This window comes from Lithobates pipiens, unplaced genomic scaffold (genome assembly GCF_037356315.1).
Source record: "Lithobates pipiens isolate NorthernLeopardFrog02 unplaced genomic scaffold, aLitPip1_a1.2 Scaffold_3, whole genome shotgun sequence".
NCBI lineage: Eukaryota > Metazoa > Chordata > Amphibia > Anura > Ranidae > Lithobates > Lithobates pipiens.
In genome coordinates this window covers 70,933,857-70,958,973 of record NW_027507790.1, presented here as the reverse complement: position 1 = coordinate 70,958,973, position 25,117 = coordinate 70,933,857, and the positions used below count along the sequence as shown (strand labels likewise).

General features: G+C 42.4%; 1 protein-coding gene across 3 annotated transcripts in view; it reads left to right on the top strand.

Moving 5' to 3' along the window:
- Positions 1–25,117, top strand: part of GLT1D1 (glycosyltransferase 1 domain containing 1) — a 166,318-nt gene that overhangs the window by 93,387 nt on the left and 47,814 nt on the right. For all 3 annotated transcript variants that reach the window (XR_013263873.1, XM_077461816.1, XM_077461814.1), the window contains exons 8-9: positions 12,452–12,501; positions 23,959–24,002. Coding sequence is in view for 2 of the 3 variants with exons in the window: in XM_077461816.1 (XP_077317942.1) it covers positions 12,452–12,501; positions 23,959–24,002 (94 nt within the window). In the remaining variant the exon portion in view is untranslated. The remainder of the gene's footprint in view (positions 1–12,451; positions 12,502–23,958; positions 24,003–25,117) is intronic.

Sequence of the window (25,117 nt, the reverse complement as noted above, 5' to 3'; positions counted from 1 at the left end):
GAACTAAACCGATTTCTAAAGATACGGTCCTTTTGTATGGAATCGATCTGATCGGTAGTCTCCTTCCTGCAAGGAGGAGAACTTCTGGCGTCAATAGATATCAAGGATGCGTACCTGCATGTACCTATTTTCCCTGCTCATCAAAAATACTTGCGTTTCGAAGTAGAAAAACGCCACTTTCAGTTTGTAGCTCTGCCTTTCATGCTAGCTACTGCACCTCGGGTGTTTACAAAGATCTTGGCCCCTACTCTGGCCAGATTAAGGGCCCAAGGTATAACGATAATAACATACATAGACAACTTGCTCTTGATAGACCGGTCGGTAGCCCGCTTGGACCAAAATTTGGTCACCACAATCAACTACCTGGAATACCTAGGTTGGGTCCTCAACTTAGAGAAGTCTTCTTCAAAGCCAGTAAGAAGACTAGAGTATTTTAGTCTGGTCATAGATACAGCCCAGCAGAGGGTATTCCTACCCCAAGCAAAGATCAGTGCTATAAAATAACTGATTAAGGTAGTCAGGGCATAGAAAGGTCCTTCTATTTGTCTTTGTATGAGGTTGTTGTGGAAGATGGTGGCTTCATTCAAAGTAGTTCCCTATGCTCAGTTTCATTTGAGGCTGCTGCAAAACAGTATCCTGTTGGCCTGGAACAAGAAGGTTCAGGCGTTAGATTTTCCGATGCATCTGTCTCCTACAACGCATCAGAGCCTCAGATGGTGGTTGATACCCGAAAATCTGCGGAAAGGAAAATCCTTTTTACCAGTTACCTGGACAGTGGTAATAACAGATGCCAGTCTTTCGGGTTGGGGGGCAGTTCTGAAACAGTCGACTGTCCAAGGGGAGATGACAGAGAGGACCTTACCCATCAACATTCTCGATATCCGTGCAATGTATCTAGCCCTAAAAGCCTGGACACCCAGTTTGCAGGGTTGCCCTGTCAGGATCCAGTCTGACAATGCCACAGCAGTGGCTTATATCAATCACCAAGGAGGTAGCAAGAGTCGTGCAGCTCAGGGAGAAGTAAACCAGATCTTAATCTGGGCAGAAAGACATGTTCCATGCATATTGGCCATCTTCATTCCGGGGGTAGAGAACTGGCAGGCGGACTACTTGAGTCATCAGTAGTTAGTCCCAGGGGAATGGTCTTTTCACCCCAACGTCTTCTTGGCCATATGCCAGAGATGAGGGGTTCCGGATGTAGATCTCTTTGCGTCCAGGTTCAACAACAAGATCGACAACTTTGTGTCAAGAAGGAGGGATCCTCTTGCATGCGGGACAGATGCGTTGGTAACTCCTTGGCATCAGTTCTCTCTAAATTTATGCATTCCCTCCTATTCTGCTACTGCCACGACTTCTTTGCAGGATCAGGCAGGAAAAGAAGTCGGTGCTTCTGGTGGCCCAGAAGAGCTTGGTATGCAGAAATAGTGAAGATGGCGGTAGGCTCTCCTTGGACCCTACCGTCCCGTCCAGACCTGCTATCCCACGGACTAGTATTCCCTCCTACCTTACAAACGCTAAATTTAACGGTTTGGCTATTGAAACCCACATTCTTAAGAAATGTGGGCTTTCGGGTCCTGTGATCTCTACCTTGATTAATGCAAGAAAGCCAGCTTCCAGAATTATTTATCACAGAGTCTGGAAAGCATATGTCTCCTGGTGTGAATCCAGGGGTTGGCACCCCAGAAAATATGTCATAAGCAGAATCCTTGAATTTCTGCAAAAGGGGTTAGAGATTAAACTGGCCTTGAGCACCATCAAGGGCCAAGTCTTGGCCTTATCAGTTCTGTTTCAATGTCCACTTGCTTCGCATTCTTTGGTCCGAAGCTTTATACAAGGGGTAACACACCTTAATCCTCCAGTTAAGGCGCCTCTGAACCCCTGGGATCTGAACTTGATTCTGTCAGCTATACAGAAGCAGCCTTTTGAACCGATACATCAAATTCCCTTAGTTCTGTTGACAAGGAAATTCATTTTTCTGGTGGCCATTTCTTCTGCCAGAAGAGTATCAGAATTAGCGACCTTCTCTTGTAAAGAGCCATATCTGATATTGCACAAGGATAGAGTGGTGTTACCCCCTCATCCTAGTTTTCTATCGAAGGTGGTCTCAGTTTTTCATCTAAACCAAGATATTGTTTTGCCTTCCTTTTTTCCAAATCCCTGCTCTATGGAAGAGAAGTAACTACATTCTTTGGATGTAGTGAGAGCAGTCAAAGCCTATCTGGAAGCGACTGCTCAGGTTTCGCAAAACGGATGTTTTGTTCGTATTGCCAGAGGGTCCTCATAGAAGACAAGCAGCATCGAAATCTAACATTACTAAATGGATTCGACAAGTAATTGTTCAAGCTTATGGTTTGAAGCAAAAGATTCCGCCTTTTCAGATCAAGGCGCACTCCACTAGGGCTATTAGTGCTTTGTGGGCAGTTCATGAGTTCATACATTCACCAAATTTTATTAGGTGGATGTGAGAAGGCATGAGGATATCGCCTTTGGGCGTAGTGTGCTGCAGGCAGTGGTACAGGGTCCTCAGGTCTGATTACACCCTATGTTGTGTGGTTACCCTCCCCTCAGATAGCATTGCTCTGGGACATCCCATCAGTAATTACTGAGTCTGTGTTCCATGATGTACGAGAAAGAAAATAGGAATTTTATAACAGCGCACCTTGTTGCTTATAACAGCTCACCTGTAAAATCCTTTTGTTTTGAAGTACATCATGGGACACAGTGGTCCCTCCCCTCTTCTAATACACTTATATTGCTTTGCTACAAAACTGAGGTACCTCCAGTAAAGGGAGGGGTTATATGGGGGATTGAACTTCCTGTCTAGGGTGTGCCAGTGTCCAATCACCAAGTGATACCCTATAACCCATCAGTAATTACTGAGTCTCTGTGTCCCGTGATGTACCTCAAAAGAAAAGGATTTTACAGGTAAGCTTTTATAAAAATCCTATTATCACTTATGCGTTGGGTATATAAGGCACAAAACCTTGCTAGGGTCTAGTAACCAATCATTTTCAGATAAGTTGGTGGTTCTCCAGGCCATTTATAGAGCCAAGTAAGGAAATCTTTGAGTAACTTTTAGGCTCACTTCACACTTTACTTCGACCTGAGAGTCGCACGACTTATGGTGCTTCTTTGCCAGGCAACTGCCTGCCGATTTGCTGGTGACTTGAGTATTACTTTAATGTGACTTTGAAGCGAAAGAGGGGCTACACCGCAGGGAATCCCTGGGTAATCTTTCTGTAATGTTGGATCCAAATCCATTTAAAGTCTAAGGGCACAAATCGGATATACAGCATCTCTCAAAAGTGAGTACACCCCTCATATTTTTGTAAATATTTTATTATATCTTTTCATGTGACAACACTGAAGAAATGACACCTTGCTGCAACCTTAATGCTCAGACCATAAGCTGCACACTGCATCAAATTGGTCTGCATGGCTGTTGTCCCAGAAGGAAGCCTCTTATAAAGATGATGCGCAAGAAAGCCCACAAACAGTTTGCTAAAGACAAGCAGACTAAGGACATGGATTCCTGAAACCATGCCCTGTGGTCTGATGAGACCAAGGTAAACCTATTTGGTTCAGATGGTGTCAAGCGTGTGTGGTGGCACAAAGACAAGTGTGTCTTTCCTACAATCAGGCATGGTGGTGGGAGTGTCAAGGTCTGGGGCTGCATGAGTGCTGCCGACACTGGGGAGCTACAGTTCATTGAGGGAACCATAAATGTCAACATGTACTGTGACATACTGAAGCAGAGCATGATCCCCTCCTTTTGGAGACTGTGCTGCAGGGCAGTATTCCAACATAACGACCCCAAACACACTTCCAAGACGACCACTGCCTTGCTAAAAAGCTGATGGTAAAGCTGATTGACTGACTGGTGAAGCATGTCTCCAGACTTAAACCCTATTGAGCATCTGTGTGGAATCCTCAAACGAAAGCTGGAGGAGCGCAAGGTCTCTAACATCCACCAGCTCCGTGATGCCGTTATGGAGGAGTGGAAGAGGACTCCAGTGGCAAGCTGTGAAGCTCTGGTGAACTCTATGACCAAGAAGGTTAAGGCAGTGCTGGAAATAATGGTGGCCACGCAAAATATTGACACTTTGGGTCCAATTTGGACATTTTCAATTAGGCGTGTACTCACTTTTGTTGCCAGTGGTTTAGACATTAATGGCTGTGTGAGTTATTTTGATGGGACAGCACATTTGCACTGTAATGGCCCATACACACGGTCGGACATTCCGACCACAAAATCTGTCAGATTTTTTATTTTTTTGGCCGAAATTTGTCTTGCATACATACGGTCGCACAAAGTTGTCAGAAAATCCAATCGTTGGGAACGAGGTGACGTTAGACGCGTACGTCGGTACTACGTAGAAGCCAGTTGCCATTGGCTTTCGTCTCCAAATTTTTTCTGCGCATGCATGGCACTCAGAATTCTCTACACACGATCGCAAAAAGCTTGATCGGATTTTGTTGTCGGAAAACTTTAGATCCAACTCTCAAACTTTTTCAGTCGGATATTCCGACAGAAAAAGGCCGATAGAGCCCACACACAATCTGATTTTCTGACAACATAATCCGATCAGACTTTTTCCGTCAGAATTTCCGACCGTGTGTATGGGGCATTATACAAGCTGTACACCCACTACTTTACATTGTAGAAAAGTGTAATCTCTTCAGTGTTGTCACATGAAAAGATATAATAAAATATTCACAAAAAGGTGAAGGGTGTACTCACTTTTGTGAGATACTGTAAGTGCCTTAAAGTAGTACAAGACCTTTATAGCTTTAACCTGAACAACTTCTTTGAGGAATAGAAATATGGGAGCTGCTATTGTTTACTGGGGGCATTGGGGTTGTAATCCTTATCATTGTTTAACTACTTAGTCATTGTCTTGAAAAAAGTATGTAGTTGTGGATACCTGATTTTGAATACAGACTTATGCTGGGTATAATAGGAACAACAATGACTTTTGTTTGTGATTTAACTATATAGTTGGGTAGTTTATGACAAATAAGGAGAAAAATTAACAGCATTGCATTTGTGGGACCCCAACCAGCAATGACCACCTTCAGGCCTCTTGCACACAGATGTAGTAATGTACTGATGTTTATAGTGAGAATCTTGTTAACAGGAAGATCTTGAGTAAAATAATCTGTAAAGTCCTTGTCTACGCACATATATAGGCGTGTAAATGTGCGTGTACACGCATAAAATTCTTCTTCTTTTCTTCAATGGTTCCGTATTCATCGCTGTATAATTAATCTTTGCGAAGCTCCCTATCCTCCACTGATAAACCTCTAGAGCAAGCAGTGCCATTATTTCTGGTCAGATGATTTGCTGAGTGTGGCTGTGTTCACATACACAAAGGGTCATGGAGAACGAATGTAGCCACCCTAAAACCAGAGGTATGAGAATATAAAAATGCTTGCAATTCAGAGATGAAACTATAACTCTAGTTACATTTAAACATATCACATTTATTTAATTTGATAAAAAATGTGAGTTTAGTCACTTTAGAAGCCTAAAAGGTAATGACAGCTCTTTCTTTTGGGGCAAGTTATCAGCAAATCTCCTGTAGTAGTTATAGCAATATGATTTTTATCATTAAATGCAGATTTCAGTTATTTTATTCTTTAATCCGTGTTTTAGGTTAATCTATGTCAAAGTTTATGAATATTTAAACCTAAATAAAGAGTTTGAACCACACTTAACTTTGCTTTAAAATTCCCAGTGGCTAATATTAAAGGTACATTTAAGTTCCAAAAAAAAAAACTTTTAAAGCTAACACAAGGAATGCTACTTCGCTGCCCAGAACATCTGTTTTTTTTATCCTGGCATTGTTATGCATCAGCCCCCCCTAATTTCCAAAAATGATCCCGTTGTCAATAGTCTAGAACAGGGGTCTCCAGACTGGCGCCTGTGGGCCAAATGTGGCCCTTTGCTAGCCTTTATCTGGCCCTTGGGGGACTGTTCCTCCCACTGATTTGAGGCACGATTCCTCCCACTGACACCAACAATAGTGCAGAATTTCTTCCACCGATACTAATCATGGGATACTATTCCTCCTACTAATAGGGGCACTACTCCTCCTCCTATTGAACACCAACCCTGAGGGCATATTTATTCTCACTGATGCCGGACCCGGGACATTGTCTGCCCTCGCTGGCCTCAATACGTCCCTAGTCTGAAGGGCAATAAACTGGCCCTTTGAAAAGTTTGGAGATCTCTGGTCTAGAAAAGAGAATGCATCGCTCCAGGTGAGACCGCTCCCCAATCCCAATCACACAATCTCTATAGTGGGTGCTCACCACTGTCACACAGCAAAATAGAGAAGATTGGCCACACACTATTGCTGTAGATCAGGGATCTCAAACTGGTGGCCCTCCAGCTGTTGCAAAACTACAAGTCCCATCATGCCTCTGCCTGTGGGAGTCATGTTTGTAACTGTCAGCCTTGCAATGCCTCATGGCTGGTGGGCCGCCAGTTTGAGACCCCTGCTGTATGTGCTGCGTCCTTTATTCCATAATCAGATAAAGACAGCACAAAGAACACGGAGTATGCTGTGGCTTATTCTCACACAAGCATTTAAACAGTCATATGAGAACAACAAGCCACAGCATAATCTGTGTTCTTTGTGCTGTCTTCATCTGATTATAGAATAATGGATTTCACATCTACAGCAATGGTGTGCGGCCAATCTTCTCTATTTTGTCAATAGGCTGGTGGTCCTCCTGCTGCAGTTTTCTTTATTCATGCAGTGGTGGAACATGCATCATCATATCCCAAACCAACTGTCCTCACTCCCCAACAGCCCTTCTGATGCCCTTCACTGGCTGCCTGGCCCAGAACAAACCCACATTTGTAGGCTGCAATAAACCCATAATCTTTGTGGTAGTCAACTCTGCCAAAAAAAATGTTAAAAAAATTCCCCCTCTGCAGCGTTATGCACAGCATACTAGGTCATTATGGCAGACTTACCTGTCAAATGCAGCCCTCCAGTGCTGTGCTGTAACTTAACTGCCGGTCCCCAGTGCTTGCATCTTTGCCTAGTCTTCCTAAAGCATCTGTCCTTTTGGCTGCTTAAATAGTTGGGCCACAGCAGCATCACTCCTGCACATGCGCATGGCAGTCACATAGCCACAACACAGCAATGGTGCCGTAAATGTGATTGGGGGGGGGGGGGGTCAGCGGACGAGAGCTGTACATTGTATAAATGGTTTTGTGTATAAGGTGAGCACAATAAATATCCTGGCATCAACATAGTTGCAGGGTTTTGGGCCAGTGTTAGCAATTCAATGAACGAGTTTACTTTTCTGCACTGAATAATAATTACAATCTCATATTGCACATGTTGCATAATTCATAAAAAATGCAAAGGGTGCTTCCAGTATTGATTTGCGTATTTGCGTTACCTGTCAGAAATGTACTGTTGCTATCTGTAAACCTGGAAAATAAAATCTAGTTTATGTAAAATTAAGCACAACAAAATTCACATTATCTAAAGTTTTGATTGTAATGATAATTTAATTATCTTTTGCACCTGTTGAGAAGTAATGAGTTTTTTTTTTTCCGTGACTGTTCTGGTGACAAGCTGGTAGATAGCTGTAATATGTATGTATAGTATGAAAAATGTGAAACATTGGAAGATTGTTTTCCATCTTAAAGTTTTTTTACTAAACTTTTTTTCATATAGAGAACAGAAGCAGGCCTAAAAAAAGGGTGCTTCCTCAGTTAAAATCTATATAAGAGCGACGGCATACTACGTGTCTTGCAAGGACTGTAAACAGTATACTCGAACAGATGACCAACAAACACCAGGAGACCCAAGGAGGGTGTTGATCTCTCTTTAAAGAAAGTAAATGTGTTGTATACTTTCTGAAAAAATATGTTGGCCCACTTCACAAGTCTATAATATGATTGGTGACCAGTCATGTTGTATCCCTTTCATAGTTGGCTGGCACAGTTGTTTCAGAAGGTATGTAACACAATTTCTTTTTCATTTATTGAAGGACACAGGATTCAGAGACTGTTGTTTTATACTGCCACCTAGTGGAGGATATTGATACTGGTTAACCAAAAAAAAAAATGGCTGATGAATGCAAATATTCCTCCAGTATTTTTTGATAACATACTGCATTCATCTTGACAACAATTTTGACCAAATTTCCTGTGCCTTTGTAGCTTACACATCCCCAAAACATCAGCGATCCACCTCCGTACCTGTCATCATAGGCCTTGTTGACTCCCATCCAAAAATATTGTTTATGGTTGTGGCCAGAAAGCTAAATTTTGGTCTCATCACTCCAAATGACTTTGTGCCAGAAGGTTTGATGTTTGTCTCTGTACTGTTTGGCATATTTTAAGTGCGATATTTTCTTCTGTCGACTTGACCATGCAGCTCATCTTTCTTCAAGTACCTCCTATTATGCCTCTTGAAACAGCCACACCACATGTTTTCAGTGAGTCCTGTATTTCACCTGAAGTTATTTGTGTGCTTTTCCTTGCATCTCAAACAATTTTCCTGGCAATTGTGGCTGAAATTTTAGTTGGTCTACCTGACCGTGGTTTGGTTTCAACAGAACCCCTAATTTTCCACTTCTTGATTAGAGTTTGAACACTGCTGATTGGCATTCTCAATTCCTTGGATATCTTTTTATATCCCTTTCCTGTTTTATACAGTTCAACTACCTTTTCCAGCAGATCCTTTGCCAATTCTTTTGCTTTCCCCGTGACCTTTTATATACACACACACTAATTACAAGCAAACAGATCATGGATGGGGATGGTTACCTTTTAATAGCCATTCAAACCCCGTTTGTACCAACTTGTGTGCATGTTATCAGGCCAAAATCACCAGGGTATGTAAACTTTTGATCAGGGTCATTTGGGTAGTTTCTGTTGTGATCATGATTTAAAATGAGTAAACAGTTGATTGATAATAAAGGGCTTCAGCCAAACACTAACCATGAGTGAGAGACATTTTTGTGTTAGCATTCATATTCTCTGAAAAATTACCAAGACCAGGGTATGTAAACCTATGAGCACAACTGTATATATGGACCCAACTATATATGCTGCATGTATTGCTATACAAATTGGCATATTCTCAGCAAAAGCTTTGGAGGCTATACCCCACTGGACTGTACGATTGCGGGCTTGGCTGAAATGAAAGGGCTCCGTATTGTGGCAATTTCCAGACATGAGTGTACTGTATTGGTTAGCCACAGAGCCCTTTCTGGATCTAGAGCCTTGGAACAGCCATCTGGGGTGACCATGTCTATAAAGACTCACTTTCTGAGTAGGCAGAGCACCTCGCAAATCAGACTTTTGGACATCATTATTACCCTTATTTTTCTGTTTACTGCGTAAAGCGTTAACAGTGAGGGACTAACCACTTTGTCATTAGGTAGAGTGTCACACACACATATACAGTTCTCTCAAGTCTCTGGTATTCAGCGTAGCATCTTTCTGCTACTGCTTCTAATTGCAAGAGGCACGTGTTTTTTCCACAATTGGACTTTGCTTTCCACCTACAGGGACCTTGTCACCTCTGACTGTTTAAACCTCTCCTGCTCCCAGCAGCCAGTTTGTGAGTATGCAAGACTTAGCCTTGTACCTGAGCTACATTGTCCCTGTTTGACAGTGTGACGTGCAGTGGTGGCCCGTCCATTAGAGGCACATAGGCGCCACCCCCCCCATCCATGTGTCCTGCCCCCTAATTTACATGCAGGGTGACGGATGCATGAATTCCAATGAGGAGGGTTGTTTGTTTGTTTTTTGAAGATTAGTGCCATATTATTCCTCCTTGAGCGTTCTTCCATATCAGTTTTGCCGCCATTCTTTGTATGTCATTTTGCTGTTCTTTATATGCATCTACAAGTTTTTTGTAAGCAGAGAATGCATCCTCCATTTTGTGTTCAGTATGAGACATTCATTGCTGCAAATCATATACAGAAGCATGGGAGGGAGTCTCTCAAAGAAATCAGCATATCTTTAGTATTTGTCATCGTCACAGGTTGGGATGGAATGCTCTGCAACACATTCTTCCATGTCAGATTCCCCTTCCTGCCCATCTCCTTTAGCTTTCTTAAATTTAGTAGGGCTACGGGTAATTAAGGCTATGACCGTCAGGGGGATATATATCAGTTTTTTCTGTGTTTATGCATTGTATGGCTGTGCATACCGAGGATGGTGATTTGCTGGAATCCGAGGATAGTTCTCCCTCATCAGCATGCTGCGTGTGAGCGCCGGCACCATCTTGGTACACCCAGCCGCTCTTAGAAGGGCAAAAATCTGTTAATTTCTGTGGAGCTAGGCATTTTGAACACCGTTTGTGGACTGCACCGTGTGTAGCTTTGCCTAGGGAAGCCATTGACAGCTTTGAAGGGTACCTTTGTCGCTGTTATAGTTGATCAGCAGTGGCTTGGAGCAGGAGCTCAGTTAGCAGGCAGCAGGCAGCCGTCTCTCACACTGGCCGGACACGCCTCTCCCAGATGTCCTTTTATGGGGAGTAAAAGATTTCTGATAAACTGTCCACACCTTCAAAACATTTCTCAGCCTTATACCTGTTTATGGAATCTTTTATTAGGCCCCATTCATGTGTGCAAATAGGGCCATGCACAATCATGCGCGAGTGATTACTTGCGGGAGGCAACCTTATTAAAAGCAGTAAGAAGCTGACAGGTCTTGCAGCTAATCGTAGGGGCTTACATGTGATTGCTCATGCAGCGATTACCTTCAAGTGATCGGCCCTAGATTCTGTCAGCCAGCACCCAGGGCTGACCACTCGCAGGTAATACCTGTGAAAAATGTAAGTGTAGAACCAGAAAAGAGTCACAGAGGCCCAGAGAATAGAGTTTTTTTGAGGAGGGGGGTCAGCTAGATTAAAGGTATCAGAGAGGTCTAACGGTAAAAGTAATGAGTAGTTACTAATGGTTTTAGGAGAGCAGTGTCTGTGGAGTATTGCGGATGCAATTCAGACCGAAGAGGGCAATTGGTGAGGTGGTAGCTCAGCCGGTTGTAGAGTAGGTGTTCTAGTTTTGTAAACAGGAACAAACGGATGGTTGTGAAGATTTGTGGGATCTAAACATGTTTTTTTAAGTATGGGATGACCAATAGATGTTTAATGGGAACAGAAAGCGGGGCCAAGTGGTTAGGTGGGCATTAAAAAAAAAAAAGTTAAGCAACTTCGTCTATGGTAACAGGAGGGAAATATTGAATGTGCAGGTGGACGTGGAATGTTAGGTGGGAGAGATCTTTACAATGGATATCTCATCATGAATTGTATTAATCTTATTTTGTAAATACTTGTCAATTTCCTGGGCAATGAGTGTGTTATTGGGTTGAGGAAGAAAAGAGACAAGTTATAAGGCTGTCACTTTCTGGATGCCTGCAGCATTGTGCCACAACCACTTGCATTTATACAAGGTTCTAGGACAACTGCAGCCCACTCCTATTCATTTGAAAGGGTCACATTTGGCGGCAGTGCTGTCTACCAAATGAACATGACCTGCAACAGTGTGTACTAGCATGGCTCATAGCCATATTTAATTGAAAGGAAGGGTGGCAGGGGGTGTTGGGGTTGACAGTAAATGCGCAGATCAACCACCTACTTTTAACACTGCCAATGTAAGCAAGGCCCTGATAAATTAGCCTGAATATGCAAGACTGTTAGATCATTGCTGTTGCATCTCCTTTTCCAAATCGGTGCTTCCACAGTTGTCATCTCTGTAACCCACTTTAAAATGACTTGCGTCACAGCAAGATCATTTATAAAAGTTTGAGGGAAAAAGGGGATAAGCAGCACAGAAAAAGGTAAAAGAGTAAAAGCAATACATTTAGCATATTAGCAAAAAACATTATCTACCAGAAGATAGTGTAAAAAAAAATTTTTTTGCAGTTGCCTGAGGGGACTCTGATGACTGCACAATAGGTGCCAGAGGACTAAATGTAGCATCGGGCTGCAGGTTGGGCACCAGGAGTTTAAACAAATTCTTCCATAAAAATATGACTGCGTTAAATGCTGTTATGTATTTTGTTACGTTTGTTTTCCTTATTATGATTTAGAGAAAGATCAGGTCCCAATTTTGGAGCCATTCATTCAGGGATAATGCCTTAGGGTTCACATTCGTTTTTTTCCCCTCTACGCGCTGCTAGTAAGATTGTGAAATTTCAGCATCCGCTACCTCTGTGCTACAAGAGCATAAAATATTAAAAGTGCATGCTGTACTCGCTGCCCCTAAGCAGCAGTAACATGCTTGGCTGCACAAATATTTGCCTAATCTGAATAACAGTTCTCTTGATAATATTCTGCTGTTAATTAAATTGCAATCATAGCAACTCACTGTAAGCTTTACTAATTCTAGATGCTTCCGCTCCATGCACATTATATTAAAATCACATTAAATCATTTAGTACCAATCTAATGCAAATCCTTTATCCTAGAGTGGCATAAAAGGGAACCAACTGTTCACTTGGCTATTATTGGACCAATGGTAAGTACAGCTTTACATTTTTCTAGACAATTTACTGATCTGGGATTTAAGTGCATATATTTTAATATCATTTTATTGTTTTGACTGCTAGTACATTTTTTTTGAATTGATTCTGCAGTGGTTTTTATATGTTTGGCTGTTTATCTTACCTTTTTTGCTGGGAACAATTAGTAGGTCTGGGTCAGGGACAGGCCTTATACTCAAAAGCTCCATACACACTATTGGTTTTTCTGCTGTTTTTCCTTCAGATTTACCCAAACCATATAATATGAGGTCAAACCTTAGGAGTTTCAATTTGTATGCAATAAGGCAGGGCATGGTTTTGGAAAACCTGAAGGAAAAACTCAGCAGAAAAACTGATAGTGGGTATGGGTCTAAACACAGCCCCAGTAATTACACTGGTCATATGAAACATGCTTCCTGTAACCAGCATAATCATTTAGATTTATAGGCGTTCTATATATATATATATATATTGTATATGACTTCTACTGCCACCTTGTTCCATCTCATGACTTCTGGAGGACCTGGTATGTGAGCAGTCTCATATCATCATAAAAAATAAAAAGCAGTTTGTGATGCTGGATTGGTATTATAGTGAAATTCAAATTTATGCAAACACAGTAAAATCCAACATGGCAGATGCATCATGTGGACAAGTCATGAGGCAATAGGGATGTAGTAAGAATAGTTCTAGCAAGTTATGGAATCCCAGCTGCAGCAATAAGTTTAGTTTTGAGGAAAAATTGTAGCGTCCTAGTTTGTAGTATATGAGTGTAATTTCATAGACCGAATCCCTCCTTAGACAAATGTGAATCAAAAAACATTTAACTAAAGTGATTTATTCTGCTTTAAATGCTAAGCCATAAATATCTATTGGCACAGCTGAAGGGGATAGTGGAGATCATCCAGGACAATTATCTCTGTAGGCACCTTCTACCTTAAAATGTCGGCCCAGTCAGTTTACAAGAATGACTTGGCAGCAGAGTCCACTGAACCTTTGGTTGCAGGTCATATAGTGAGGTCTTATTCTAGAAAAGCTTTTTTTGTAACTCACTAAAAATGATTACTTCAGCAGTTTGCTTGAAACTTGCAGAATATGTTTTCTCTTCCCTTTCTCATTAGTAAAGCCTGGCAAGAGCTTCACTTTTTTTTTTCTAGTTTAGGATAGCGTTGAGGTTGCCAGAACTCACTTCTGGATATGTGTAAAAGTCAGCGGCTCGCTAATACAGGAGCACTGCCAAATTGTTTGCTCACCTGCCCCCTGCCCACATCTTTCCTTGGCCACCTCCTCCTCAGACTGCTCCTGTTCCAGCAGCAGAAAGATGCAGGTATGGTGTGACGTAAGCATACACCGCAAAGTCTCAATCTGACAGAGCTCCTATATTAATGTGATTGTAAAGGCTGTAGGTTTTTTACCTTCATACATTTTATGCATGAAGGTAAAACCATTTTGAGTGCAGCTCCCCCCCCCCCATACTTACCTGAGCAGATCTCCACCTATGTTCAAGAGAGCTGAGACTCTCTTGCTTCTCACTGCAGTGAAAGCCTAGCTAGACCTAGTTTGCTATGGTGGGCACTTGGCGGGGGGGGAGGGGCAGGGAGTGCTTGTGGGGGACCCAAAAAGAGGAGGATTGGGGCTGCTTTGTGCAAAACCATTTCACTGAGCAGGTAAGTATGACATGTTTGGTATATTCATAAAAAACAAACAAACCTTTAGAATCACTTTATCAAGTTTATCGTGTCTTGGTTATCCCTCCTCAACTGAAACTACTTCAGTCTTGGCCAGTCTTCCCCCAGTAAGACTGCTCCGGCAATGCCCATCTGCCTTGCCAAACTGTAGGCAATCTACCCTGCCCATCGGTCCACTCCTCTCCAACTAAAGCTGTATACACACTATAAGAAAATTGTAAGAAAAATTGAGTACGTGGAACGATCTGTCGGTAATGTGATCGTTAGTATTGTGCTTTCGACAGGCGATTCTGACTGGACGGAAAAAAAAAACAAAGGTGCAAGCTCCAAAATCTTTATCGTACGTGAACACAACGTCCAAATTTTGCTCAGTGTGTGCAGTAATCGTACGGAAATAATTGAATAGAGAAAAATAGCAACATTTCTAGAAATCATACACAAGAAAGCTTGTTTGCCTTTGTTGTTCGAGAATTAATATACACGTTAATACCATTAATGCCATCATTAGACCCTTGGTCTCACTACCAGCTGCTCCTTATTGTTATTTAGCACAATTTACATTTATTCACGTTAATCGTTTTCCAGGGTGCGCAGCTTATAGGTATTTCCTAGTTAATACCATTGTCAGTTATATCATTATACACACCGTTCGTCCGATTATTCTGATAATGTCTAACCCACTTAACACAGCTACAATCTCCGGAGATCACTGTTATCAATGGCTTTGTTTATCTTGTGACCCATTCATGATGTGTGAATGTGTTTTAAGGTAAACAAAAAGCTATTCATGATAATATAAGAAAGTGAAGTGACGATAATTGTGTCTTACCCTTGTATTCAGAGATCAGTATTATCCAAGCAGAAATGCATTCATAAATCTAAACGAAAGTATGTATACAGAAATATAAAATAACTTATTTGTCAAAGTCAGTCAGCCAATCAGGAGAGAGAGTGGCAGGGCTGGGCCACAGCTCCATGTCTGACTGGATACCGGAAACTGACTCAGCTTTGGGGCCCCATAGCAAGCTGCTTGCTGTGGGGGCACTTCACCGGAGGGAGGGGCCAGGAGTACAGATGAGGGACTCGAGAAGAAGAGGATCTAGGCTGCTCTATGTAAAACCAACTACACAAAGCAGGTGAGTATAACATGTCTGTTATTTTTATTGAAAAAAAAAAAAACGACTTTGCAATCACTTGTAAAGACATCATCGTCAGCACGCAGTATCTACTGTACCATGTGATTGTGGTGTGATAGTACGGCAGTTGTAACGCTAAATCAAGCAGCGAGGAGATGACACAGCCAAGTGTGGACCACTTTTCAGAGGGGTGGCCTGGCACACTTGTATACAAGCCCTTAATCGTAGAAATCTATGATTAAGTGAAATATTTTTGAGACGGTGGCTCCAGGGTGGGGATTGGCAACATGTATTGTCCATTTGAATAAAGTTTGACGGAAGGAAGTAACATCATTATTGTGTGGCCTCTCTGTTTCCTGTGAACAAGAGAGGACACACTTCCAGGGTCAGCGGCCAGAGTACCTGCAGCTCAGGGGATTTTTGGAGATTGGAGTGGAAGATATCCTCCAGAACTGTACTAGCAAAGCCAATAAAGTTTGAGAAGCAGTTATACTCAAGTTTTGTTGCATTCGTCTTACTTCTAGAACACACAGTAGGACTAACATTTCCTTATAAGGTGGTTTGATACATTATGTATAACTTCATTTACCCACATGTTTTTTTATTATAAGATAAGGGATATCCAATGTTCTATGTGCAATTAATACTGCTCTGCTGCACAACAACATTGTATGTCAAGCAGAGTGGAAGACAAATGTGCAAACCACACTGACACAACTTTTGATTTGAATAATATGCTTTCCTTCACAAGTCACCATTGTAGGTATATTGTATGTTAAATATTGAATATCACAAAAATAAAAATGCCGAGTGCATTTTTCATTTTATCCATGGGAGCATATTGTTGAAATAAAACATTATGCTGGTCATTGTAGCGAAATAAACAAAATTCATGCAGAACATGCATATGTATATGCTGGCTTTCGAGTACAAAAAAACATGACCTTTATCATGACACAGATGTCTTCTAAATGAGGGCATGTTATGACAGTGATAGTGTTTACTAAAGAATTAGCATGCTGGTAGTTTTCAGGCTTTCTCTCTTTTTCTACTTTTTATTAAGTAAAACCTACAATTTTGTTGAGGAAGAAAATCTCCTGTCAAGGTATGTTACAGTGCCTTGAAAAAGTATTCATACCCCTTGAAATTGTCCATATTTGTCACGTTACAACCAAAAACGTAAATATGTTAAGTGGCACATAATTGTGAACTGGAATGAAAATGATAAATGGTTATCCAATTTTTTTTACAAATAAATATCTGAAAAGTGTGGTGTCCATTTGTATTCAGCCTCCCTGAGTCAATACTTTGTAGAACCACCTTTTGCTGCAATTATAGCTGCGAGTCTCTACCAGATTTGCACATCTAGATTCAATTTTTGCCATTCTTTTTTGCAAAATAGCTCAAGCTCTGTCAGACTGAAAGTAGTGTGTCTGTGAACAGCATATTTCAAGTCTTGCCACAGATTCTTAATTGGATTTACGTCTGGACTTTGACTGGGTCATTATAACACATGAATATGCTTTGATCTAAACCATTCCATTGTAGCTCTGGCTGTATGTTTTGGGTCGTTGTCCTGCTGGAATGTGATCCTTTGCCTCAGTCTTCAGTGTTTTGCACTCTAACAGGTTTTCTTCTAAGATTGCCCTGTATTTTGCTCCATCCATCTTCCCATCAACTCTGACTAGCTTCCCTGTCCCTGCTAAAGAAAAGCATTCCCACAACATACTGCCACCACCATGTTTCACAGTGGATGGTGTGTTCAGGGTGATCTGCAGTGTTAGTTTTACGCCACGCATTTTGCTTTTATGGCCAAAAGTTAAATTTTGGTCTCATCTGACCAGAGCACCTTTTTCCACATGTTTGCTGTGTTCCCCACATGGCTTCTTGCAAACTACAAACGGGGCTTTATAAGGCTTTCTTTCAACAATGGCTTTCTTCTTGCCACACTTCCATAAAGACCAGATTTGTAGCGTGCATGACTAATAGTTGTCCTGTGGACAGATTCTCCCATCTGAGCTGTGGATCTCTGGAGCTTCTCCAGAGTTACCGCGGAACTTCTTGGCTGCTTCTCTGATTGATGCTTTCTTTGCCCGGCCTGTCCGTTTAGGTGGACAGCCATGTTGTGGTAGGTTTGCAGTTGTGCCAAACTCTTTCTATTTTCTGATGATAGATTAAACAGTGCTCCATGAGATGTTCAAAGCTTGGGATTTTTTTTTAATAACCTAACCCTGCTTTAAACTTCAACATAACTTTATCCCTGACCTTTCTGGTGTGTTCATTGGCCTTCATGATGCTGTTTGTTCACTAAAGTTCTCTAACAAACCTCTGAGGGCTTCACAAAACAGCTGTATTTATACTGAGATTAAATTACACACAGGTGGACTCTATTTACTAATTACAGTATCTCACAAAAGTGAGTACACCCCTCATGTCCAGATTGGGCCCAATTTTCCCTCACCTGAATGGGGAGCAGGTGTGCTAAATTTGGTGTTATCTCTCTCATACTGGTCACTGGACGTTCAACATGGCACCTCATGGCAAAGAACTCTCTGGGGATCTGAAAAAAAGAATTGTTGCTCTACATAAAGATGGCCTAGGCCAGTGATGGGCAACCTTTTTGGCGTGGTGTGTCAAAAATCGGCAAAAAATCGAGCATAACTCGCGTGGTGTGTCACTTCGACAAAAAAACATAATTTTGCGCAATTTATAGTTTAAACTACAAAAATGTATAATTGCAATATATAATTGTATTTAATAAACCAAAAACAAATTATTTAACATACCTGCTTAGTAACTTCTTTGTTCATCAGTCGATTTCGTATGTTGCCCTTGATATTATTGAACTTGTTTGGGGTGCCGTGAACCAGAACTGTGGAGTCGGCTGCTTCCAGCTCCACGTCCTCATCAACATGCCGCTCCAGCCCGCCCCTGCTATGAATATTCCTAGTGACGCGAGGGTGAAGATTATGAATATTCATGGCGGGGGCGGGCTGGAGCGGCATGTTGATGAGGACGTGGAGCTGGAAGCAGCAGACTCCACAGCCCTGCCGTGAACTGAGATAAGTGAGGGGGAGGGCGAATTCTTTAACTAACCTGCCTATTAGTGACTTTTTTGTTGCTGAATTTCATTGGCTAAATCTTCAATTGAAGGTTGGTATTTTGTACACTTCAGGCCCAAGAAAGCGCTACTAACCTCATCTGTCAATCTGTTTCTTTTGTTGGTTTTGATATTATTTAATGCTGAGAATAAGGTCTCACAAAAGTACGTAGAAGGAAAAATTGTGAGTAAAGCTGTTGCTATATTTGTCAGGGTGCTAAAAGTGTCTGGTAGTCTGTTCCAGGCACTCCAAATTTCCTGTTCGTAGTGGCACTCATCTTTATTCTCCAAGCGGCCCCTTTCCAGATTCTCAAGCTTTGACCTCAAGTCGACAAACACCTGAGCCCAGATGCTGTCTTGAAATTCTGCAAGCTGCATCTCCAAATCATCTATTTGCATCCATTGGAAACCATTTAATTCCAAACTATTGTAGACTACTACATCAGGATACTTAATTATTTTCATGGTCTGTTCTAGGCTTCTAAATTGACTAAATCTATCAGTAAACTGGTCAAGTAACGAGTCTAAAACATGCTGGTACTTCATATGCAAGAGTTCCACTTCATTTCGTACAGCTGCACTGGCCTTCTCAAAATGCTTTTGTACTTGAGGAAAATACTTATACGCTTTAGTTTCTACATCTCGCTTGAAAATTTTTACTTTACTTTCAAAAGCTTTTATGTATCCAAACATAACATTAATACTTTTGCCAAAACCTTGTAACTTTAAAGCGGTTCTTCACCCTAAAGGGGAAGTTCCGCTAATCTGATCCCTCCCCCCCTCCGGTGCCACAATCGGCACCTTTCAGGGGGGAGGGGGGTGCAGTTACCTGGATAATCCAGGTAACTGCACCCACTTCCGGCCAGACCGCCCCAGACCCCCGGAGACGCCCCGCCCCCCCGTTGTGTTCTGGGAAACACACAGTTCCCAGAGACACAGCGGGGGACCAAAAGAGACGCGCAGCGCGACTCGCGCGTGCACAGTAGGGAACCGGGCAGTGAAGCTGTAATGCTTCACTTCCCGATTCCCTAACAGAGGATGGTGGCGGGGGCAGCAGCGAGACGAGCGGTCACTCGTCACCTGCCACCAACATCGCTGGACCCTGGGACAGGTAAGTGTGATTTTATTAAAAGTCAGCAGCTGCAATATTAGTAGCTGCTGGCTTTTAATATTTTTATTTTAGGTGCAGAACCGCTTTAAGTTCAGTTCATTAACATGAACAGAGAGATCTGTAAAAAACATCAGGGTGTTGACCCACTTATCATCATTGAGCTGAGGAAAGTTTCCCAGATCCTTCTCTTCAAGAAATACCTTAATTTCTTCAAAGCACTCCACAAAGCGCTCAAGAACCTTGCCACGGCTCAGCCATCTTACATTATTGTACATCAGCAGTCCACTGTAGGTGGAATCAACCTCCTGTAAAAGTGTTGAAAATTCTCGCTTGTGAAGGGGGCGAGCAGCTATTAAATTAACTATTTTTGTCAGAACTGACATTAAGTCATTTAAGTCAGTGAATCCTGCCTTGGCACATAAAGCCTCCTGATGGATAATACAATGAAAAGGCACAATCGCATGTCCAATAGCTTCTGTAAACAATTTCACAAATCCAACGTTTTTCCCCACCATGTTTGGGGCACCATCTGTCGTCACTGACACAACTTTAGATATATCAATGCTTAGGTCGCAGAATGTTTGCATAACAACCTTACATATTTCGCTTCCTGATGTACTTGTTGGCACTGATACTAACTTTATCAACTCTTCTCTCATTGTGTGACCATCAGAATATCGACCAATAATGGCCAACTGAGCATGCGATGTGACATCAGTAGTTTCATCAAGAGAGATGGAAAAATATTTACAATTCCTTATGTCTCTCTTTAATTGCTGTTGTACGTTTGTGTTCAGTCTCATTATTCGGTCTTTTATAATATTTCTACTGAGTGGTAACTCAGATATTCTCTTAATAATTGCATCTTTATTCTGCATATCGTGAAATAGAACTGGCGCACATCTTAGGAGAGTTTCTTTAATAAATTCTCCCTCATTAAGCGCTTTTGCATGCTGAGCTATGGAGTGAGCAATGCTCAAACTTGCAGAGTTTAAATTTGTAGAGCCTTTTATAAATTTAAGGATAGAGTTAGATTGGCTCTTATAAAGGTGTAGCTTCCTGGAAATGTATTCCCTCCTTTCATCCTCACGTTTTTCCAAGAGCTGGGAATGATTAGTTTCAAAATGTCTATTTATATTCCACGTTCTGCTTACTACCGTTTCAGTACATAGAACGCAAAATGATCTGCCATTTTTTTCTATAATGCCATCTCGCTCCATGTCTCTTGAAAGGGTCGGCCACTGCTACTACCACTCCCTTTACTTAACCTTTGTTTTTTATTTTTTGGGTGCTCCATCAGTGGGCCAGTGACAGCAGATAGAATTATAGATAGCTTGTTAGGCTAGTTAACCCCTAATTGGCTAACACAACCTCCCCCTCACTTATCTCAGTTATTGTGGGCAATTACAAGTCCATGGCACCCCAATAGTTGCTGCTAATGGCGCTCACAGTTCCCCCCGGCACTCCGCTGTTCCCTGCTGTGGTGCGGTCGTAACCGGCAGTCCCAGGAGTAGACTCTCTGTGCCGGCTTGACTGGAGAGAGGCGCGCACTGTTCCCGTGCTCCTCTCCTGCGGGTCCTCCCTAACGTCCTCGCCGTGCTGATGACGTATGTGCGCACGGCACGCACGCCTTACCAGCAGCCCCTGCGCTCAGAAAGGGGCGGCGGCGATACAGTAAGTGAGTGTGGGCGGAGGAGATCACACGTCCCGCCTCCCCCCCCCGTTCCTCCAGCACAGATTCTTTCATCCTCGGCGGCCGTGCAGGAGCCGAGGTTGAATCGCATGAAATCCTGCGCATGTCACCCCAAATGGCTACGCGTGTCAGCACTGACACGCGTGTCATAGGTTCGCCATCACTGGCCTAGGCTATAAGAAGATTGCCAAGACCCTGAAACTGAGCTGCAGCTTGGTGGACAAGACCATACAGCGGTTTAACAGGAAAGGTTCCACTCAGAACGGGCCTTGCCATGGTCGACCAGAAGTTGAGTGCACGTGCTCAGCATCATATCCAGAGGCTGTATTTGGGAAATAGACGTATGAGTGCTGCCAGAATTGCTGCAGAAGTTGAAGGGGTGGGGGGTTCAGCCTGTCAGTGCTCAGACCATATGTCGCACACTGCATCAAATTGGTCTGCATGGCTGTTGTCCCAGAAAGAAGCCTCTTCTATAGATGATGCACAAGAAAGCCCGCAAACAGTTTGCCGAAGACAAGCAGACTAAGGAAAAGAATTACTGAAATCATGTCCTGTGGCCTGATGAGACCAAGAGAAACTTATTTGGTTCAGATGGTGTCAAGCGTGTGTGGTGGCAACCAGGTGAGGAGTACAAAGACAAGTGTGCCTTGCCTACAGTCAAGCATGGTGGTGGGAATGTCATAGTCTGGGGCTGCATGTGTGCTGTCGGCACTGAGGAGCTACAGTTTGTTGAGGGAACCATAAATACCAACATGTACTGTGACATACTGAAGCAGAGCATGATCCCCTCCCTTCAGAGCCTGGGGCACAGGGCAGTATTCCAACATGATAACAACCCAAAACACACCTCCAAGATGACCACTGACTTGCTAAAGAAGCTGAGGGTAAAGGTGATGGACTGGCCAAGCATGTCTCCAAACCTAAACCCTATTGAGCATCTGTGGGGCATCCTCAAACAGAAGGTGGAGGAGCACAAGGTCTCTAACATCCACCAGCTCCGTGATGTCGTCATGAATACAAATGCACGCCACACTTTTCACATATTTATTTGGAAAGAATTTGTAAAACCATTTATCATTTTTCTTCCACTTCACAATTATGTACCACTTTGTGTTGACCTATCACATAAAATCCCAATAATTACATTTACATTTTTAGTTGTAACATGACAAAATGTGGAAAATGTCAAGGGGTATGAATACTTTTTCAAGTGACATTTTGCAGTATTTGACCTGCTCCAGTTTACATTCTCCAGGGTTAAAGGGTATGTAAACTCCAAGAATAAACCTCTCCTCTTTAAACTGTTACATAAACCATTGAAACTGTTTGTAAGGATGAAAAGCCCAATGTTTTTGGAATGTAAGAACCCCTTTTCTTAAGAAACCTCCTACCTCTCTCTTTTCACCAGTCTCTGATTCATATCCTTTTCATTAAAGTGAGGTGCCCCTAAAAAAAAAAAAAAAAATTAAAAGTGTAGCTGCTGACTTTTAATAATCAGACACTTACCTGTCCCAGGGTCCAGCAATGCAGGGGAACGAAGCCCCCCCCCCTCATTCCCCGCTCCGCTCGCGGCGCCAGCATTCTTACTGTGGGCACCCGGCTGTGGCTTCACAGCCGGGCACCCACTGCGCATGCACGTGCGGCGCAGTGCGCCGTGATACGCCGTACAGTCACCTGGGACACGTGACAGGTCCCAGATGACTGTGCGGCGTGAGGGGAAGTGATGTCACCAGCCCGGGCATTGAAGAAGGCAGACTACGAGGGACCCCCTAGCAACAGGCATTTAGAGGTGAGTAAAAAGTTTTTTTTTACAATTATTATTATTATTATTATTTTTTCTATGAATTTAAGCTATTTTTTTTATTTTACTTTTTTTTTGAGTGGCAACACCACTTTAATCTATTCTGGGTAGTGAATTCCTGTATGTATTTCTGAGCATCAGCTGTTATGTAACTTAAGTTCTCATTGTATACATATATGTATTTTTTGTTGGTTGAATTTGAGAGTGGAGCAAATATGTTTGTTGGGATATGGTATACTTGGATATATGTATCTACTGTATAATTGTATGTATATGCCTAATACAACTTTAGCACACAATAATATAGTGCCTCCAGGAGGGATTCCCCAATTCAATCAGTGTTGATGGGGGAATTGAGCAATTTTCTTTCCTGCAACCCGTGGTTGCAGGTAAGAAAATTGCATCATCTATGGCTTGCCTTAAGCACCCCATACATGGAAAGGAAAAAAAATCACAGGAAAGAAATTTTCTCAATTCCCCCATCAATACTGTGTTGATAGGAGAATCCTGCAGGCTGGTTGTACCCAAGTTGATCAATCCATCAACTTGGTACATTTCTGCTGAACCGGCTGATATTCAAACCATCTATGGCCAGCCTTACTGACTGTCCCACCCCTGACCCTGTCCTCCCCCACTCTTCACAGTCAACATGGTGACTTTATAAAGTATTGTTTATACAACTCCATTCTCACATAGGCTGTGTGCTAGAGCTTCCTCCCTTGTCACCCTTTTTCTCTTGGTGTCAGGAAAACCTCCCAGAAGTGACTCATACAGATAGCAGAGGAATGAGGCAGCAGACAGAAATGACACTTAGTGCTCAGGCTTGACAGAAGTACACTATAGAGAGTTATGCTTTGTCAGAGGTTTCAACCACTTTAGGATTTTCGGCCATCTTGGTTAGATTTCCTACTTTTATTTTTGTAGGTTGACCCACTGTTTACAAATGAAGTCAAAGCCAAGCTCAGCAAGTAAGTATGTTATGCCTGGCACACGCAATGAGATTATTTCACAAATTATTTTTCGTTTTTTGTTGTTGTTTTTTTTTTACATGCTAATCTTATATCGAAAAAAAAGAGGTTACTAAAGTTACGTCAATTCTCATGTGACAGAATAAAAACTCAGAAGTTATGTATTGTATTTGTATCTCTCAAAAGCTTTGTACCAACGATCAGGTTATTGTATGATCAATTTCAATACAGTATTTTTCATACAATTTTCTGATCATGTGTATGGGCCTTTAAACTTTCCTTCTTTGTTTAATTAGTCATGTACAGGCCAGATCTGCTTAGCTCTGTAAGCACCTCTATGGTCTGTCTTCATCCGATCCCCCACAGGGGAGAGCGGCGCTCTCACAGGTCCGTCCCTGCACAGTGTGCAGAGACGGACCTGTCATCTTCCTGCTCAGCGGGGATAGCTCCTCACTGAGGGGATCCATACACAGACACGTCCGTGTGAAGGAGCCCTTATGCAGGAATTGTAAACCTACTTCCACCACTTGAAGTGGTGTTCCACACACCAAAAAAAATGCTTAAAATTACAAAAAAAATGTAAAAAAAATTTGGATTTTTTTTTAACTCACCTCTAAATGCCTGTTGCTAGGGGGTCTCTCGTGGTCTGCCTCCTTCAGTGCCTGGGCACCTGACGTCACTTCCCCTCAGCTCTGACCCCTCCCTCCTGTCAGTCATCTGGGACACGTGACAGGTCCCAGATGACTGCGCGGCCAATCACGGCACGCTGTGGGTGCCCGGCGGTGAAGCCACAGCCGGGTGCCCACAGTTGCAATTCCGGCGCTGAACCCTTTTTTAGGGGAACACCTCCTTAAACAGTTGTGGCATAGACTCAATTCACAAAGTATTAGCACATGCGTACGGAGGTTTGTTTAGGCCATGTGATTGTGATTTTCAAATGTTACTGGACTCGGCTAAAAAGAAAAATGGCCCCTTTTTTTAAAATAAAGATCCTTCTACTGGTGTGTTAGCTTTGTGAATTGAACCTATAAATTAGGTGCTTGAAGTGTCCAATATGCTGGGCTTGTTGGCATTACATTATTAATAGAACTAGGTCATAATCAATATTAGTCATC